The sequence below is a fragment of the Ambystoma mexicanum genome, chromosome 5q, assembly GCF_040938575.1.
Source record: "Ambystoma mexicanum isolate Mex_15411 chromosome 5q, UKY_AmexF1_1, whole genome shotgun sequence".
Classification (NCBI taxonomy): Eukaryota; Metazoa; Chordata; class Amphibia; order Caudata; family Ambystomatidae; genus Ambystoma; species Ambystoma mexicanum.
Window position 1 is genome coordinate 363,249,957 of NC_090933.1, and position 19,496 is coordinate 363,269,452.

The 19,496-nt window shown below is 47.6% G+C and overlaps 1 protein-coding gene across 2 annotated transcripts in view; it reads right to left on the reverse strand.

The window, feature by feature from the left end:
• The window catches only part of SMCHD1 (structural maintenance of chromosomes flexible hinge domain containing 1), a 3,133,956-nt gene that overhangs the window by 923,655 nt on the left and 2,190,805 nt on the right, over positions 1-19,496 (reverse strand). For both annotated transcript variants that reach the window (XM_069620859.1, XM_069620860.1), the window contains exon 32: positions 10,936-11,093. In XM_069620859.1, the coding sequence (XP_069476960.1) occupies positions 10,936-11,093 (158 nt within the window). The remainder of the gene's footprint in view (positions 1-10,935; positions 11,094-19,496) is intronic.

Here is a 19,496-nt window from a genome sequence, read left to right on the forward strand (position 1 = left end):
TACTCCTTAGCCCTTTTTATTTGTACCACCTAGAGCATTGTTTCGCTCTTATAACATTTAGACATGGCTGGTGGCACTGGCATCTACCCTAATTTTCTACCGCGGTTATCTTATATAACCGTGGTAATATTGTAGGCTATTGTGTTAGCAACGAACTTAAACCCGCTTGACCAAATGCTTTTTATTTTGGCTCTGTTGCGGTTTATTCGCCATTTCTTTTAGTTAAACTCCGTCTTTTGTTTTACTTTGCGCGGCAAACCAGGTTTGCCTTCTTTGTTCACTGTCTTTTGGCGGGCTTCTGCCAAGAAGAACTCCTCATGGCGCCTGGGTGTCTAGGTGGGCTGAATGTGAGGGAGGGGTGTAGTCACCCCCTGCACAGGGTATCCTCGGTCGCACTTGGTCACGATTGGCTGAGGTGGTTGTCCGGGCTGGACAACCCCCCCTGCTGTGTGATTGACAGCCAGGCTGTGTGAATGGGGGATTTTCGCATAAAAGGCAGGTCTCTTGGGCTGGAAGTCAGAGAGTCGCCATTGGAACTAAAAGGAACCGAAGAGAAGCGGAGGAGAGGTCGACTGCTGCAACTATCCCGTACTGGTGAAGCCCTGCTGCAGTCCTGAGCCATCTACCCTTCAACGACTAAGAGGAGATCCGTCCAGAGTCTTCTTCCCTTGAGCCTGGTGGGGATAACCAGCTCATCTTCTTCAGCCAGAGGTCACCTTTGTGGTCGAAATCACTGCACACGCTGTAGTAGTCCGGATAGCCACCTGAAGAGCCTCTCCTGTTTTTAAGGAGCGCACCTTTTATTCATCGCCGCTGCTGCCAGCCTCATCCCTGTGTAGTGTAGACCCCCTTCATCGTCCTCCTTCGTGCCGAAGCAAGGAATCGTGGGTCTGCAGGAAACTACCAGGAACAACTGCCGTGGCACCAGCTTCTTCTTTGAAAAGGTACTGTGTCCTGCTTGAGGAATTTTGGGTGAAATCCCTATTTCTCGCTTATAAGGCTTGCCCTTATTTTTCCCTCCTTCTTATAACTTTTGCTTCCGAACATTTGACAATATCTAAAGTACTCTTGGCAACTTTGAATCGCGAACTATCCGACGTGTGATCCTCGACACAGGAACCCGGTTCCACTTGACACTGGCTCCGGCCTCTTGACTCTTGCATTTCTGTCCATGAGTGTTCTTCGATTCTGTCTGCATAACTAACATATTGCCTATGATTTTTGCCCCCAACTCTCTCTGGGTATCTCAGGTGCTAAGTGTGTTTTTTCCCCCGTAGCATTTCCTGACGCAGATACGCGTTTATTTAGTAGACCGAACTGTCAAAATGTGATCGCAAGCGTATTCACGGTAACGTGTATTGTTTCGTAACACTGGTTATCTCCAACACAGGGTACTTACCTTGATTTATACCGTACAAAGTGAATTGGTCAGTTGTAGTTTATTTAACGTGTGGTTTTAAATTTAATAGAAGTGTTGTGTTAATAACAAATGGTTTAAAAATAATGTACTTCTATTTTTTACCTGAAACCTTGAGTCAGTGTTTGCTTGAGTCACAGTAATTGTGGTCCCTTTGTGTAATCTCTGCTACTGCTCATATACTCTTGAGATAAGCCTGGCTGCTCCGCTACTGTAACCACTTTAACATAGTAGTACAGGCTTGTACCAAACATAAAACATGTATTGCCACCAGTAGTCTTAATTGTGTGTAGTGGTCCCTAAGGGCACTGCACAGGATTCTGCCTAACAGTGACCACCAGTGAAGAGGGAATAAATAGAGAGTTCACCCGTTTTTATTCAGAACATTATACTAATCATGATTTGAAATCAGCCAGTGATATAAGAAAGTACCTAGATAATATTACACTCCCGACACTGCCCGTAGAATATAAACCTGCGCTCGGCCAACCCCTAACGACTGATGAGATCACAGAAGCAATAAAATCGTTACCCAATGGGAAAGCACCAGGCTCAGGCGGACTGGGAGCTGAGTTGTATGTCGGTACGGGAGGAAGCCATAGAATTGGGAACCCTGCCAACATCTATGAGAGAGGCCATAATAACAGTGCTTTTGAAGACTAGGCGACCACCCAATGAGGTGTCCTCCTATCGGCCCCTGTCTCTAATAAATTGTGATGCCAAAATATTTGCTAAAATACTGGCCACGAGACTCCTACCCAATATGCCCACACTGGTACATCCGGATCAGTGCGGCTTTATTCCCACCAGGTCAACGGCACTGAATCTCTGGAAACTGTTTGGAATCATGGCCCAGATAAAACCTGAAGGCCAGGTGGTAGCCGTATCCATCGCCGCTGAAAAGGCATTTGATTCAGTGTCATGGACGTATCTATTTACAGTACTTGAGAAATTCGGAATTGGCCCATACTTTATGAGATGCGTCAGACTACTATACTCTGGCCCCGGAGCAAGAGTGCTAACTAACCGTACATTGTCTGACTGGTTTGGGTTGGGCAGGGGCACGAGACAGGGATGCCCATTCTCTCCCATACTGTTCGCCCTCACATTGGAACCAGTCGCAGCAGCCATTAGGGAACATCAGGGGCAGAGGGGCATAAGGGAACATCAGGGGATGAGGGGCATAAGGATGGCCAGCCTAACTCAGTCAATATCCTTATACGCGGACGACACATTGCTATATGTACGAGAACTGATATACACCTGAGGCCAGCAATGGAAACCATACATGAGTTTTCCGAATACTCAGGTTACAGAACCAACAGATCCAAATCCGAAATCTTTCCCCTAACCCCTGCCACTAGGTGCCCGAACAACACACAAGGACTGCAATGGTCTCCCATTAAAATAAGATACCTGGGAATTATTTTGTCGGGGGATAAATCTCCCTATACTCAGAGAATCATGAACTCCTATTAAGCACAATCTCCACCAAACTCTGTTTATGGGCAAAACTTCCTATTTCACTTATCGGCCGGGTGGCCAAACTAAAAATGGTTATTCTACCGAAGCTATTATATATTTTCACTAATATCCCGATATGGCCTAGCAGACAATTTTTCGAACCCCTCCGATCCATGGTTGTAGAGTTTGTGTTGTGCGGGGGAGACGGCCAGAATGAAATGGGAAAAAATGGTGGAGCCATATAACAAAGGGGGCATAGCAGCCCCAGACTTCGAATTATATTACCTGGTAGCGCAGGCCCAGTTTGTCAGATACTGGTATGATGATCCGGACACCTCACCACACATCTGCATAGAGAGACACGCAGCACTTCCAACCGACTTACGATCCATCATCTTTAAAGTTGAACATAAAGATGACTGCCCATTCGACCCAGTCAGTACAACAGTACATGCATGGTCTAGGATCTATCGTAGGCTCAAACTGGAAACTCCATACTACTCGGAAGCCCCCTTCTGGAACTTTCCCAGCATCGCACCATCTTATGATCCTGATGTTCAGAAGACATGGGACACAGAGGGGGAATTCAAAATTAGAGACATTTTCCCCAATGGTAAATTTATAACACTGGAGGAATTAAAGGTTGGGATGGGTTAGGGACCAGTTGAAGAAACTACAGTATCATAGGATGCAAATGGCCTTTAAGGCTAGATGGCCACTGTTCCCAGGCAAGCCCCCTCCGCACCCATGCCTCGTGGCCCTGTCCACCCGGTCGGGAGTCAGTGTTTCGGGGCTCCACACGGCAGTACAGGCAAACACGCCGACAGTAAATATGATTAAAGCCTCCTGGGAAACTGACCTGGGGACAACCATAACAGATAACTCATGGGAGAGATACTGTGAACTAACCAAGAGGGTATCCATCAATGCAAGCCTCCGCCTGATCCAATTTACGGTACTGAATAAGTTGCACTATACACCCGAGAAAATTGCTAAATTTATACAAAACAGCCCCGACAGTTGCCAGAAATGTGGGAGCGCACATGCCGACTCATTTCACATGTACTGGAGCTGCCCACTTATATATGGGTTCTGGAGAGGAGTGGCGAAAATTCTGGAAGAAATCACACAAGTGCCACCAGACCTAACACCCCAAAAATACCTGTTCGGAGACATAGGGAAGATATCTGAAGTGACTAGAAGACTATTTAATATTGTGTGTGTAGTGGCCAAAAAATGTAAACTACTGAACTGGAATACACACGCGCCACACATAAATCACTTCCTCAAAGAACCAGCGTATGTCAATGAGTGTGAGGAACAGTATGTAATGTCACTCCCGAAGACAAGTAAACCGAAAGACATTTGGGCTCAGTTCAAAGTGTATTTATGTGAATTGGGATCAGCTAGTAATAGCCCGACAGGGCCCTGAAATGAGCTGGTTTTGTAAATATCACATGTCTTGCTGTAATTCTGAACTTGACATCTCAGTTATAGAAATGTATGGAATGTTGTGTTGTTGAGGTAACATGTACCACAATCAATAAATAAAGGTTTAAAAAAAAAAGAAAAGTTAGTTCAAAGAGAAGAGAAGGACAAGCCCTCGGATTGGAGAAAGATTTCAAACACTTTCACTGCGGCTGGACGAAACGAACAACCGGATTTGCACAGTACCTTAAAACAGAGAGGGAGCTGAAGCTGAGGCAGACGTTCCTGGTAGTTCCTGCAGGCTCACGGGTCCTGAAGCGACTGTCAGACTGATCAGAAGTAGGAAGACTGGAGGGTCCTGCACTACCCACAGAAGAAACCAGCAGCAGAGCAAAGCAACGAATAAAAGGTGCGCTCCTTAAAACCCAAGCAGGGTCCGACCTTCTTGGCTATAGGGCCCACTGTAGCTCTGAACAGCTAATTCGACCAGAGGAGCGGTCCAGGCTTGCAGTTTGGGTGAACTGGTTGGTCCCACCAGCTCAGGGGAAGAAGTTTCCTGGAGGATCTTCTCTGTCGTCGGATTCTGGGGATTCGGACCTGCAGCAGGGCTTCACCGGGCAGTTCAGTCATTGTAGGGGTCCTCTTCTGCCAGTTCCTCTTTGGTTCTTTCGTTCCAGTGGCCTGCTTTTTATGCACAGTTTTCCCCCATTCATACAGGCTGGCTGTCAATCACACAGCAGGGTGGCTGTCCTGGCCAGGACAGTCAGCCTGCCAATCAGACAGGAGTGCGACTTGGGTTACCAAGGGAACCCATGGCAGGGGTCCTAAAACCCCTCCTTCACATCCTGCCTACCCAGACTCTCAGGCGCCTAAAGGAGGGCTTCTGTGTGGAAGCCTGCGAAAAGGCGATGAACAAAGGGACCAAACCTGGTTTGGCGCGCAGAGTAAAACACGAGAAAGACTAACAAAAATAAATGGCGAATAAACACAGCCGGAGCAAAAACAAAATGTATCTTCTAAGCGGGTTTATGTTCGAGGCTAATATAATAGCCTAAAACATTACCACGTTTATATTAAATAATTGCGGTAGAAAAGTTAGGCTAGATACCACTGACACCAGCCAAGTCCTATTGTAAAGGGAGCGAAACAATGCTCTAAGAGGCACAGACAAAAAGGGATAAGAATTAACCCTTTCCAATACTCCATGGAAGATGGGGTGTACTGGGTCTGTGGTAAAAGTAACTAAATAAAGTTAATGCCAACTTTATCTTTTCTGGGGGACAGTAGTCAGCCCCAGAACAATGGAGTCAGAGGGAAGTCTAAAAGACAACATGTGTGTTATACAGCACTGAAGGTGCTGTTTAATACACATGAACAATATGGTGCCCTCAAGTAGGTGATGCTCCAGTTCCCAAGATTACACAAAAAGTAGAAATACACATAGCAAAACACATGTAAGAGTGGGAAAAAAGGCTCACACTGTTACCAGGTGAAAAAAATAAATCCTAGAAATCCAGCAAAGCTGCTGAGGGACTCAGTAGGTAAGGGAAATTAACCATTTATGAGAATTCTCCCTAACAGCCCCCATGGATGGAGAGCCCTCAAAGAACTTAGAAGCCCGCTCAGGTTGGCTAGATCTGGAAGAGACATGCCCCTGTGGAGCACCCGGCGTAGAGGCCTTGAGCCACGCCCCCAACCTGACATGTCGATCGTTCTTTGTGCGGTTGGAGAAGCCACGGCAGATCTGAAAAGCTTCTTTATGCGTCGGGTGTAGGCAATACAGGTATTGGGAATGCTTGTCCTCCGTGAACACATACCCCAAACCGCAGCCGGAGCAAAGCTTGAAGAGGGAAGCGCTGTCCTTCTCACCTGACATGATCCGCATGGTGTAGGCCTGAAGAACTTCTGGAAGCTTCCAAGAAGAACACTTGACGATTTCTGCCCTTGATTGGCGTGAAAGATGCCAAAAAACAGGTCCCCGTTAATTGGAAGGATAGTCGATGGAGCACTGTCAGGGAGAATTCTCTGTAAAGGCCAAATTTCCCAAACCTAGTGAGTCCCCCAGCAGCTTTGCTGGATTTTAGGGGTTTATTTTATCTCCTGCTAAGAGTGAGACTCTTTTCCTCCCACTCTTAGACATGATTTGAGGTGTTCCTTTGACTTTGTATGTGTTCTATGGGCTATGGGGTCCTTTTCCCCATAGGGTTTCATGTGTTTTTGATATGTGGGTTACACAGCACCCTCCGTGCAGTAACCCAGGGGTGTCGTAGCGACGCCCCAATCATAGACTCCATACCCTGGGACTCACTACTGTCTCCCAGGGCATGTAAAGTCACCATTGGCTTTACTAGTCTCAAATTGTGAACAGAACCAGTACAAACCATCATATTGTGGACATACTGGTCGGGGCAATTCGATTGCCCCGGGGTCTGTTGTTCGAGGGGGCACTGTCCAGTCCCCCCCGACCGAGTTTTGGCTGGTGGCAGTGGATACTACTTTTTACATTCGCCCGCGAATATATTCCTATGGGATTTTCCTATTGTTCGAGGCTACTACTTTTTAAAATAGCCTCGAACATACCGCCGGTTTATTAAATTAATATAAATTCACTGGTTGGTATTTTTTGCCGAAACTTGGTTCCAAAATGGCGTTTGTGTTCGATTTGTGACTCCAACCCAAGTCGAGCCCTTTGTTCCACTTTTTGGCGGGCTTCTCCACAGAAGCCTCCAAAAGTGGTGCCACTCTGTCTGGGTACCACAGGTGGTGTGGGAGGGGGTTTAGGCACCCTGGACTGAGTTGCCTCGGCAACTCAAGTCGCACTCGTGTGTGAATGGCCCAAGTGGTGAGCCGCCCGGCTCACCACTTAGCAAGTTTGAGTGACAGCTAGGCTGAATGAAAGGGGGTTTTCTGCATAAAAGCAGGGCTTTGGGGACTGGAACTTCAGAAGTCGCCACAGGACCTAAAGAATCCGAGGAAGGAGAAGCAGAGCCGACCTGCAACGACGACACCACTGGTTGAGCCCTGCTGAACCGTCTCACCACTTTTCCCGATGACAATCTCCAGCCCGGAGAGTCTTCTTCCTTTGACTGGTGGGGATAACCAGTTTGCCCGTCTTTTCGCCTTCCTGGACCATCTCATGGCCGCCTTGCCCATGCCAAGCACCCCAGCAACCGGAATACCACGGTTTACCACTACCGCGAAGAAAAGGGTGGTACCTTGTAACCGGGAAACTCCGCGGCTGGTTTCTTCCCTGGCAATGCCGCGACCTTCAGCTTTCCTCCATGTCGAGACCTCCTCTTCCTCTGGACGAAACACCGACTTGCACCCGCTGCCAGGAACAACTGCCCCCGCTGGAGCGTTCTTCCCATTTTCAGGTACTGTGTCCCGCCTGGCTTCCCTTGCGACAGATCGTTCGGGGTGACAGTAAATCCTCGACTTTCTAACCTGGGTTAGCCTGGGGCCTGTTAACTAACTTTTCCTGACTTGATCTCAATCTTTTGCGAACTATTTACAAAGACTCTTTGGGCATAACCCCACGGTGTGATCCTGGACACATTTTGCTTGCTCTCTCTGAGAGTGGGCCTGGCATTTGAACTTCCTTGCTCTCCAGTAGACTTTGCCAACCTGCCTCACTGTGGTTCTTTGAAAAGTATTGAGATTTGTGTCTTTTGTCTAATAAGTAATTAGGGTTTTATATATATATATATATATATATATATATATATATATATATATATATATATATATATATATATATATATATATATATATATATATATAATTGTGACTGTGTGTTGAATTTACTTACCTCTTTTTGTGCTAGTGTAATTTACAAGTGTGTCTTTAAATAAATAATTATATACTTTTACACCAAAGACTGGTCAGTGTTTGCTTGTGCTACTGTATCTCTGTACCTATTGTGTATACTCTATATACTGCCTAACTCATCTTGAGAGATGTCTGACTGCTCAGCCACAGCTACCAGGTAAATCTGGGTGGTACAGACTGCTACCAATTGGGTTTACTGCCAACCACCTGTAGTCTTAAATCTTTTGCAGTGGTCCCTATGGGAACTGCACAGGTTTCTGAGTAACAAGCACACAGGCTCGATTGACCATAAATAGAGTTTTCCTATTAAAAAAGTGAAAAAACACAGAAAAGCTTGAAGAGCGAAACGCGAGAACTCCAAACACTTTAATGTGCGGTAAAAATATGAAGATGGCTGCCTGGGGAGGGGCTTAGGTAGAGACCAGTCATTGGCTGGGGGCAGTATGGCCCAGAGCTCATTGATTGGTTATGGGAGAAAGACAGTTCAGAAATGAAACACAGTTTTTTTCTTTTACCGAGGATTCCCGGCTTGACGACAGGGAATATTCATGAGCATGTGAATCCATGCCAGACCCCATGCTAGAGGATAGAGGGTCTTCTCTTGTTGGCCTATATTTACTCGTCAAGTTCAAGCCCACCGGGTGAAGGGAGCAGGGCTGTTGTCATAAGGAGGAGACTAGGTCGACTATAGCCAGAATGAAAGGCATGTTCCTCTCGGTGGTGGGACATTCATCAAGAATGTCCGTGAGCTTGTAGCCCTGGACAGGAACAGCAGAGGTATTCAACCCCAAGGTGTCAACCACCCTGTCCACGAGGGACCGAAACTTGCAATGAGTTTGTGTATAAGGGTGTACCTGACGTAACTCAGCATCTGGGGAGGTGTTAAGCCCACTGGCGTCATGCAGACCCTCTGCCAGGGCAATGATGTCTGCCTGGTCAGCAAGATAGTCTGTTCCGCCAGCCCCTGACTAAATGGGGTCGACATAACTCTGGTCTGAGTGGTCGGCGACGAAAATATGGGCCATCATTCAGGAATAAGTGATCGCTGATGGTCAGCATCGAAGGTTTGTCCTTCGATGTCGAAGGAATGGCTTTTGGTGCTGGCACTGTTCTGGGCACTGGTGACACAAAGACTGACCGGGGCTTGAGACACGTGGGAAGGTCCCGGTGTCAGAGACGATGGGGCTTGCTAGGTGCCGAGCCCGAAGGCTCCCCAGACGCCGACAAAAACGATGTAACCTTGGGGTTGAAATCACTGGGCGCCACTGGAGCTACCGCGGCCTGCTGTTTCGGTGTTGCTCCGGACCCACAGCTGACTTCTCAAACATGGCCAACATCTGGGAATTAAAGTTCTATCATTCCTGCGTGGACGTCGGGCCTGCCAACAAATTACCGCATTCCAGCGAGGACTCGGAGTTGCATTTCTGTCGGTGACGCCTCTTCTTTTTATGTGAGGACGATTGAGTGGCTCAGAGTGTGGGTTCTCTTCTTCACCTTGCGTCGGTGCCTACTCTCTTTCTCAGCTGTGGGCCCTCCGTTTCAGCATCAGCGCCAGTGACTTGGATGGCAGTCGGCCCAATGCGAGCTTACTTGCCCGGTCCCGAAAGTACTTTGGGTTCATTTTGCCACACAATTCGCACCCCTCAGTATCGTGACCCATGACGAGGCACCACACGCAGTTGTTATGCGGGTCGTTCAACTACATCTTAGAGCCACAATCGGAGTAGCACTTGAAGCCCGAAATCCTAGGCACGGACATCACAAGATTTTAGTCGGAAACATCGAGTGAAATTCGAAAATCGAACATTCGCTTGGTGTTCCTCCAGAGAAGCATGCAGAGCGTGTGAAAAAAAGGAATCGAGGAACAGGGCGCAGTGATGCAGTATATGTACGACACCCAACTTCAGGTCTGCCGCTGACGATCGAGCACCGAGTCAAACCAGATCGACGACCAAGTCGCTGAAGCCGGAGGGGGATATCTATCTGATGAGGAATCTGCAGGAGAAAAGCAATTAATTGAAGTTAGGTTTTCGAGTTCTATTTTTACACCCAGGTCTGTTCTTTATAATATTCTTAAAAGGAACATCACAAGGATTAGTTACCAGGCCTGATTGAAAAGGAGAAGGCTTTTATTTTAAGTCATTATTATTCATAGATTTCCTTTCACTGTACCTTTGGGTGCTATGGAGGTCTTTAACTTCATAGGACTCTAGGATTTTGGAAGGCTTTTTATTTCTCCCAAGACAAAGGAGTTTGTGATGGTTGTCATCCCCATTTATATGTATATCTGTATGTATAACACAAAGATGGTTATTGCAACAAGCTATTACATACTTTGGCAGTGAGGAGACGTCCTCCCTAGAGGAAGATAAATAACGCATCTAATCCCAATGAGTCTTCTCATTCCCCTGGGTATTTTCTCCTCCCAGGAGATCCTCCCGCAGAATAACATCCCCAAGGTCAGGATCAGGAAGCGTCTGCCTTTCCCTGCCACCTGGGAGGAGACTTCAGGCAGGGGTTTAGTGAGGTGTCAGTAGGATTCATCACACTTGTCAAAAGCTCGGGAAGTGTACATCACCGAAAAAACTTGCCACATATTGAAAGGAGAGAGTGATGGAACATAAAACAAGTGGGTGGAAAACTGCCTTAGCCGAAGGCTACAACAAACTTGTGGATATGAAATAATCACTGGCCAAAAAGAAGAAAGTCGCAACAAATTCCATTAGAGAGAAAACATCTTTTTTTATACAACAAACAGCATAATAAAATACAAAGTTAACAAAGTGACCTTAACTCACCAGGAAATGACTTTCCAGCAGCAAACACAGCATTTTTCTCATACTTAACGTTCAGACGAATAGGTTTCTGAGGGTCTGGGATTAGATTGAATGTAATTCCAGGACTATCCAACACACTCTTGTTATAGATGGCTTTGAACTGTAAAGTATGCTCACCCCTAAAACAGAAAATGAAAGTATAGTGCAATTGTTGTTTACAGGAACTTGAATATGTACACAATGCGCAAACAGGCCGACACGTTAGTCACTGTTGCAACCCCTGTATTGATAGTCAATGCCCACTTTCCTAGAGACTAGGGAACAGCCATATGATTGGTACTGAATTTGGGGTATTTCTTGCAAAGCATAAACAAACAAAAAAAATCAAAGAAAGCCTCTCTGTAGGCATGGCACTACATGTATAGCATGATTCTGTTTCTGCTTCAGTACTCTATCACTGGTAAGGGTTCCTACTTACTGCTAAACCGTATCTTAGTATTAAAGGAGAGGTGGTACGCAGTTTAAAACCAACAAACTAAGCTGGAAACATTCAATGAACCTAAACCACTCAACCCACAATAGACACCTTCTGTCAATGATGCTGCCAGTTCTGGATCTGACACGACTTTGGAAATCCTTCAGGTGATATTAGAATCTAGGGAGGAGGCTGTGGATGCCTGTTAGGCAGAAATCTGTGCAGTGCCCTTAGGGACCACTACACACAATTAAGACTACAGGTGGCAATACAAGTTCTACCTTTGGTACAAGCCTGTACTACTATGTCGGAGTGGTAGCAGTGGCGGAGCACAAAGGCTTATCTCAAGAGCATAGGAGCAGTATCAGAGATTGCACAAAGGGACCACAATTACTGTGACTCAAGCGAACACTGACTCAATGTTTCAGGTAAAAAATATAAGTACATTTATTTTTAAACCATTTGTTAAAAGCACAACACTCCTATTAAACTTAAATAAAACCACACGTTAAATATACTACAACTAACCAATTCAGTTTGTACAGTAAGTCTCAAGGTAAGTACCCCGTGTTGAATGAACCGATGTTACGAACAAAACACGTTACCGCAAATACAATTCCGATCACTTTTTGACAGTTCGGTCTACTAAATAAACGTGTATCCGTGACATGAAATGCAACCGGGGCAAAAACACACTTAGCACCTGAGATACCCAGAGGGAGTTGGAGGCAAAAATCACAGGCAATATTTTGGTTAGGCAGGCAGAATCAAGAAACACTCAGAGACAGGAGTTCAAAAGACAAAGGGCCGAGTCAGGGTCGAAAGACACCGGGGCCTGTTGCCAAAGACCACACAGTCAGACAGTTCACAATTCAACGTAGCCAAAAGTACTTCGATATTGTCAATGTTCAGAAGCAAAAGTTATAAGAAGGAGGGAAGACAAGGGCAAGCCTTGGGAATGAAGAAAAGGTATTCACACAGTTTCCTCAAGTAGAACACAGTACCTTGTTCCAATGGTGCAGCTGGTGCCCTGGCAGTTGTTCCTGGTGGTTTCCCGCAGACCCACGATTCCTGGAGCTTCGTTGTGAAGGAGGACGTCTGAAGGGGGTCTGCACCACACAGGGATGAAGCTGGCAGCAGCGACGAGGAATAAAAGGTGCGCTCCTTAAAAACAGGAGAGGCTCTTCAGGTGGCTATCCGGATCACTACAGCAGCGTGCAGTGATTTCGACCAAGCAAGAGGATCCTCTGGCTGTGGAAGATGAGCTGGTTATCCCCACCAAGCTCAAGGGAAGACCACTCCGGACTTGATCTTCTCTGAGTCGTCGAAGGAAAGATAGCTCAGGACTGCAGCAGGGCTTCACTGGGACGGGGTAGTTGCAGCAGCCGTTGTTCTCTCTGCTTCTCTTCGGTTCCTTGTAGTTCCAGTGGTGACTCTCTGACTTCTAGCCCAAGAGACCTGCCTTTTATGCGGAAAACCCCCATTCACACAGCATGGCTGTCAATCACCCAGCAGGGGGGTTGTCCAGCCCGGACAACTAACCTGGCCAATCATGACAAAGTGCGACTTGGGTTTCCTAGGATACCCTGTGCAGGAGGTGACTACACCCCTCCCTCACATTCAGCCCACCTGGACACCCAGGCTTCTGAGCAGAAAAGAAAAGAAAAAATAAATGGCGAATAAACCCAACCGGAGCCAAAAGAAAGACGATTTGGTCAAGCGGGTTTATGTTCGAGGCTAACATAATAGCCAAGAACAGTACCACGTTTATCGAATATAATGCCGGTAGAAAAGTGAGGATAGGTACCACTGCCACCAGCCAAGTCTAAATGTTCAAAGAGCGAAACAATGCTCTAAGAGGTACAGATTAAAAGGGATACGAATTAACCCTTTCCAGTACTCCATGGAAGATGGGGTGTACTGGATCTGTGGTAGATTGACTAAGTAAAGTTAATGGTAACTTTACCCTTTTCTGGGGGACGGTAGTCACCTCAGAAATGGAGTCGAGGGAAGTCTCAAAGACAACCCTGTGTCACGGCACTGAAGGTGCTGTGTGACACACAAAAAGAAGAGGGCTACCAAATTGGTGTACTTCAGAGTCCACAATCACAAAAACAGGTGGAAAAACACAGCAAAACACAGGTTAGAGGGGGGGGGGAGAGGGGGGAGCTCTCACTCTTACCAAGTGGAAAACAAACTCCAAAAGTCCAGCAAAGCGGCTGGGGGACTCACTAGGTGAGGGAAATTAGCCATAGATAAGAATTCTCCATAAAAATGCCTCCCTAATAGAATATGATTTACAAAAATTAACCAAATGAGTCACTCAAAATAAATCCAACATGCAAATAACGCTAGAATATTCCAAATTCAAATGTCCAAAGTGCAACACTGCACAAAAACACTGGAAAAACATGACAAGGGTAGTGAGGTCACAAAGTTACCTTTAGGGGAGAACGGACAGCACCTGCTTCTTTTCTTCATTATCCAACAGGCACAGGGCTCGGTTGAGGAGGCCACCATATGAAGCACCGTCGCAGGCCATCATCACAAAAGAATGAAAGTTCCGAGATTGGGAAGAATCCTGTGCTTTTTGTTTAAGAAGAAACTACTCGATTGTGAGTGGTAACTGAACATTTAATATATCTTGACACACGCAGGCTGTACAAAAGCAAGGAAAGTTTTCTAAGAAGTTAGGTTGATGCTCTAAAAGTACAATCTGAAGTACTTGCCCATCTTTTCATCTTTCCAGCAAAGTTGAAACCTGCTAGAACAATCATTGGCTAGGAACAAAAGTATTTGATGGCTCTCAGAATGACTGAATGCTATCTTAGGAAGTGATGGGATGAACCACCACGAAGTTACATAACCATGAATGCCCCTTTGTCATCAGATTGCAGTCTAGCAGGTCTGACCTTTCTGAAAGTATTACAAAACAAACATCACCATGGAGGGCAAAATGCGGATCTCAGATCACTGAATCATAGCCATAAATAACTGACAACAATGATGGGACTTTTAAGTCTGGTGTCCTGGACCCAGCTCGGTAATGGCCATTAGAGGTTCTGAATTATTATTGTTTAGATTTAAATTGAAGGTTGAGCTCTCTAGGATACACCGATCATAATGAATGAATGACTTGCCTCTTGGTAATTTTCTTTCTGATGGATGTCCCTCCCCCGACCCCCACAGATTCCTACTCAATGATATCTATATCATAGAGCAACTGCTCTTCAGAAAATATTCTGTCACAAGGGGTCGCAGCATGCTTCGCAATGGCACTGCTCAACGCCTTTACGTGCCCTACGCTGCACGTGATGTTGGGGGCTGTATATATTGAGGCGCCGAGTTCCATGACCCCAGTTCCACCCTTCCCTAGTACTCTGAAGCTGAGGGACCGCAGAACCAAGAGGTGTAGGAGATATTTGCCAAGAGGGGATGGTTGGGAGTGCAATGAGGTGTTCATGGGAGGAACATCCCTCAGAAAGAACATTACCAAGAGGAAAATACATTTTTCTTCTAATGGATTCCTTCCTCCCATGCATTCTTCACCTATGAAAAGACTTCCAAAGCAGTAGGCAGTTCTGGAATGATACCAGCTATAACGTAAAGGTTTGGAGGACTTCTCTATTAAAACAAGTGTCCCACTCTAACAGGAATCCAAACAGTAATGTTTGGCAGACATGTGCAGCGAGGTCCACGTAGACGCCTGGCAAATATCCAAACAGGCACCTCTCTGCAGGGCAGATGTGGCAGACAGTCCTCTAGTAGAATGAGCCCCGAGACCTTCAGGCACCTCCTTTCCAGCCAGATCGTACCATTCAGCGATGGTCTACTTCAACTGATCACAGCTCTGCCTGCACGGTTACCAATATAACCAACAAAATAACAAGTTACTCTCTTACCTGGTAACGTTCTTTCGAAGGGATGGTCCGACGACGTATTCCATATCTATGACAGTAATCACCACAGCTGTGCTGCTTCGGAAAATCTTTCGGCGTCTGCGTCGATGAAGTCGATACGCTGTCCTCGAGGGCCTCCGTCGAGCCGACGTCACCGGATGTTATAAGTAGGATACACAACGCCAGTAGCCTCAGTTGTAGTTTTTTCCCAGAACGTGTGGCACCAATCTTCTGCCAGTATGACCACAGAAAGCCTTGCGGTAACGTAAGCTGCAATCGCATAAGAAATTCTGTAGCGGGGTAGGCAGGGAGGTAGTGATATGGAATACTTCATCAGACCATCCCAATGAAAGAACGTTACCAGGTAAGAGAGTAACTTGTTCTTCGAGGGGATTGGGTCCTCCGACGTATTCCATATCTATGACAGACTCCCAAAGCAGTACCAACATAAGGAGGTGGGAAAAGAATTTAGAATAATCAAATTCAGAATGCGCAATCAAATTGCAGAGTAAAGGCCCGCCTTGCCAAAGGCCAGATACTGCCCATGGATAGAATCGAGGGAGTAGTGACATACAAAAGTATGGACCGAAGCCCAGGTGGCTGCATCACAGATGTTACGAATAGGAACACCCCTCCGCAGGATAGTAGAGGCAGCCATACCGCTAGTAGAATGGGACCGTAAGCCTAGCGGAGGGTCCTTACCTGCCAAGCGTTAACATTCAGAAATTGCCAAGATAATCCATTGAGACAAAGTCCGTTTAGTAACAGCTTGTCCCAAACGCCTTCCAGCGTAACCAATAAAGAGCTGATCATCCACTCTGACCCGGGACATGCGTGAAATGTAGAAGCTTAAAGCTCTCCCAGGATCCAGCCTATAGAGCCTCTCCTCTTCCTTACCAGGATGTGGAGGATAAAATGCCGGAAGAATAACCTTCTGGCGTAAATGAAATTCCGACACCACCTTCGAAAGGAAGGACGAACTCCAAGGACAACCCTGTCCTTATGAAACACAGTGAAGGGCGGCTTAACTGAAAGTGCCTGTAACTCACTCACTCTGCAAGCGGAAGTGACTGCAACTAAAAATACAGTTTTAAGGGTTGACAGTCTCAAAGGACAAGAACGAAAAGGCTCAAATGGAGCACCCAATAGAAACTTGAGAACAAGGTTCAAATCCCAACCGGGCACCTGGAAAGGTGATGGAGGGAACACATTAGTGAGCACTTTCAGAAATTGAGAAATTAAAGGGATTTTAAAATGAGAACACTCCTCAGACGAGAGCTTAAATATAGACAGCGCCGCCAGGTAACCTTTAATGGTACACACTTGCAGGACCCTGTGGGCCAAAGAAAGCAAAAAAGACAGAACTACAGTAATGTCCCATGAAAAAAGATCCACATTCTTAACCCTGCACCAGTCGCAGAACTTTCTCCAACGGCAACAGTACAGGGACTTTGTTGCCGGCCGTCTGGCCGAAAGCAACACCTCCATCACGTCTTCAGGGAGGTCCCAGTCCTTATACCTCAACCTTTCAGAAGCCAAGCATGAAGGTTGAGGGATCTGACCTCTGCATGGAGAACCTGATCCCCCACTCCCGTGAGAGCAGATCGTCTCGGTAGGGAAGACGACGTGGAGGGCAGATGGACAAGTCGAGAAGGTCCGGGTACCACGTCCTCCGGGCCCATGCCGGAGCAATGTGGATCATCCGGGAACCGAACCTCTGTAACCTCTGCAGCACTTGCGGGATGACAGGGACTGGAGGAAACCGGTACAGCAGTGGGAAGGACCACTCCACCCGAACGCGTCCCCTAAGGCTCCTCTTGGAGGAAATTCCCTCGAGCAGAACCTTTCGCACTTCCAGTTGACACTGGAGCCGAAGAGATCCACTTGAGGAGTCCCCCAAAGGGCGAAGATCTCCAGGAGAATCTCCTGAGCTAGCTCCCATTTGTGAGAGATAGCGCTCTGCCTGCTCAGAGCGTCCGCCGTCTCGTTTTCGTCTCCGGCCAGATGAACTGCCGAGATCGAAATTTCCTGCTGGATGGCCCAGAACCAGAGCTGCATCGCCTCCCTGCACAGAGGAAGTGACCCTGCGCCCCCCCCCTTTTGTTGAGGTAGTGCATGGCCACTGTGTTGTCCGTCAGAATCAGGACAATCTTTCCTCACACAGTCAGCAGTAAAGCCTTCAGGACCAGCCTGACGGCCCTCAGCTCCAACAGACTGATATGGAGTCTGGACTCCGACGGAAGCCAACGACCACTGACTGTCAACTCTTTGGCTTGAGCTCCCCATCCTGTAAGGGATGCGTCCGTCACGATCGTCACCTCCGGCCAGGGCAGCCAAAATGGAGCCCCCCTCATCAGATTGTATTTGTCGGCACACCACAGAAGGTCCTGGGCGACCGAGGGCGGCACCTGAACGGGGTCCGACATCCTGCTGGAGGTCTGTGACCACTGCATCTTGAGAGCCCACTGCAAAGATCTCATCCACAGTCGAGCCTCTGGCACCAGAAGAATGGAGGATGCCATGAGGCCGAGCAGCCTCAAGAATTCGAACGCCGGGAGACTCTGGGCATGTCGAAACTTGTGTACCATCTGCTGAATGTGAAGAGCCCTCACCTGGGGAGGAAAACACTGCCCCAGGAAAGTGTCGAGCACTGCTCTGATGTACTGGAGCCGCTGAGTTGGCGTCAAGTGGGACTAAAGTTGAGGGAGAAGCCCAGCTTGTGGAGGGAGTGGCAGGTGACGGACAGATGATCCAGGACTTGCTCGGGAGATCTCGCCCTGATCAACCAATCGTCCAGGTAGGGGTAGACATGAATCCCCCCCTTTCCTGAGATGCGCTGCCACCACCACCATGAGCTTGGTGAAAACCCTCAGGGCGGAGGTCAATCCGAACGGTAGGACCCGAAACTGAAAGTGTGACTTGCCAACCGCGAACCTCAGGTACTTGTTGTGCTTGGGATGGATCGGCACATGAAAGTAAACATCCTTGAGGTCGAGAGACACCAACCAGTCCTGAAGTTGGAGGGCCTGGAGGACTTGAGAGAGAGTAACCATCTTGAACTTGTCCTTCCTGAGGAGTTTGTTCAAACCGCGCAAGTCCATGATGAGACTCAATCCCCCATCTTTCTTTGAAATAAAAAAAAAGGGGAATACCATCCCTTGTTCCTCTCCGCTCCAGGCACCAGTTCTATGGCACCTTTCTCCAGCAGGGCTTATATTTCCTGCACAAGGAGCGGATCCGGACTCTTCAAAAAGAGATTCCCTAGTGGATTGTCGTGAGGCCTCTGCTGAAAAGGAAGACAGTAGCCGTGGGCTATGATCTCCAGAACCCACACATCTGAAGTAATGGCACGCCATTCTACAAGATGCTACGCCAGCCTTCCCCCAACCGGCGAACCATGGGGCCTGGCATGATTGAGCTGAAGCGGCTGCGGCATTGCCTGAGGGCAAAGAGGCAACTGCCCTAGCGGCCTTCTCACCTCGAGTACCCTGTTTTCCACCTCTGGCACTCCTACGGTGGCCCCTCTGACTTGCAGCTCCTCTCGATTTACTAAAGGATGAGTAATAATGAAAGGAACCTCCCCTCCATTGGTGTCCCCTAGGATGAAAAGGCAGAGGTTGGCAAACTGCAGCGCTCAATGACTACGCTGCAGCTTTTGAGGTCTGCAACCTCTCAAGGCTCTCGTCAGCCTTGCTGCCAAAAAGATGTTCACCATCAAAGGGCATGTTGAGGAGCCGGGGTTGCACACCAGGAGAAAAACCTGACTTCCGCAACCACGCAAACCTACGTATTACGGTGCTCGCCGCCATGGACTGGCTGACACAGTCTGCTATGTCCAGACCCGACTGACGGACTCACACATGGCATCCTTGCCTTCCTGTATAATAGCAAGAAAACCATCCCGTTCATCCCCTTCCGGAATATGTTCGGCCGCTGAAGAAATAAATACAGTTCCACAGTGTGTGCGTGAAACGTGACAAGGCACATACGGAGTTGGCTGCCTGAAGAGCCATACCCCCTGAAGAAAACACTTTCTTCGCCCTATCAGGAGAGATGGTAGGATACGACGCCTGCTTTGCTGGGGTCGTAGCCGCCTGCACCACCAAACTCTCTGGAGTGGGGTGTGTGGTCAAGTAGCAGGGGTCACTACTGGCTGGACGGTATTTTCACGGCAAAGACTTGCTCACTGCCGGGAGACTCTCCGGGGC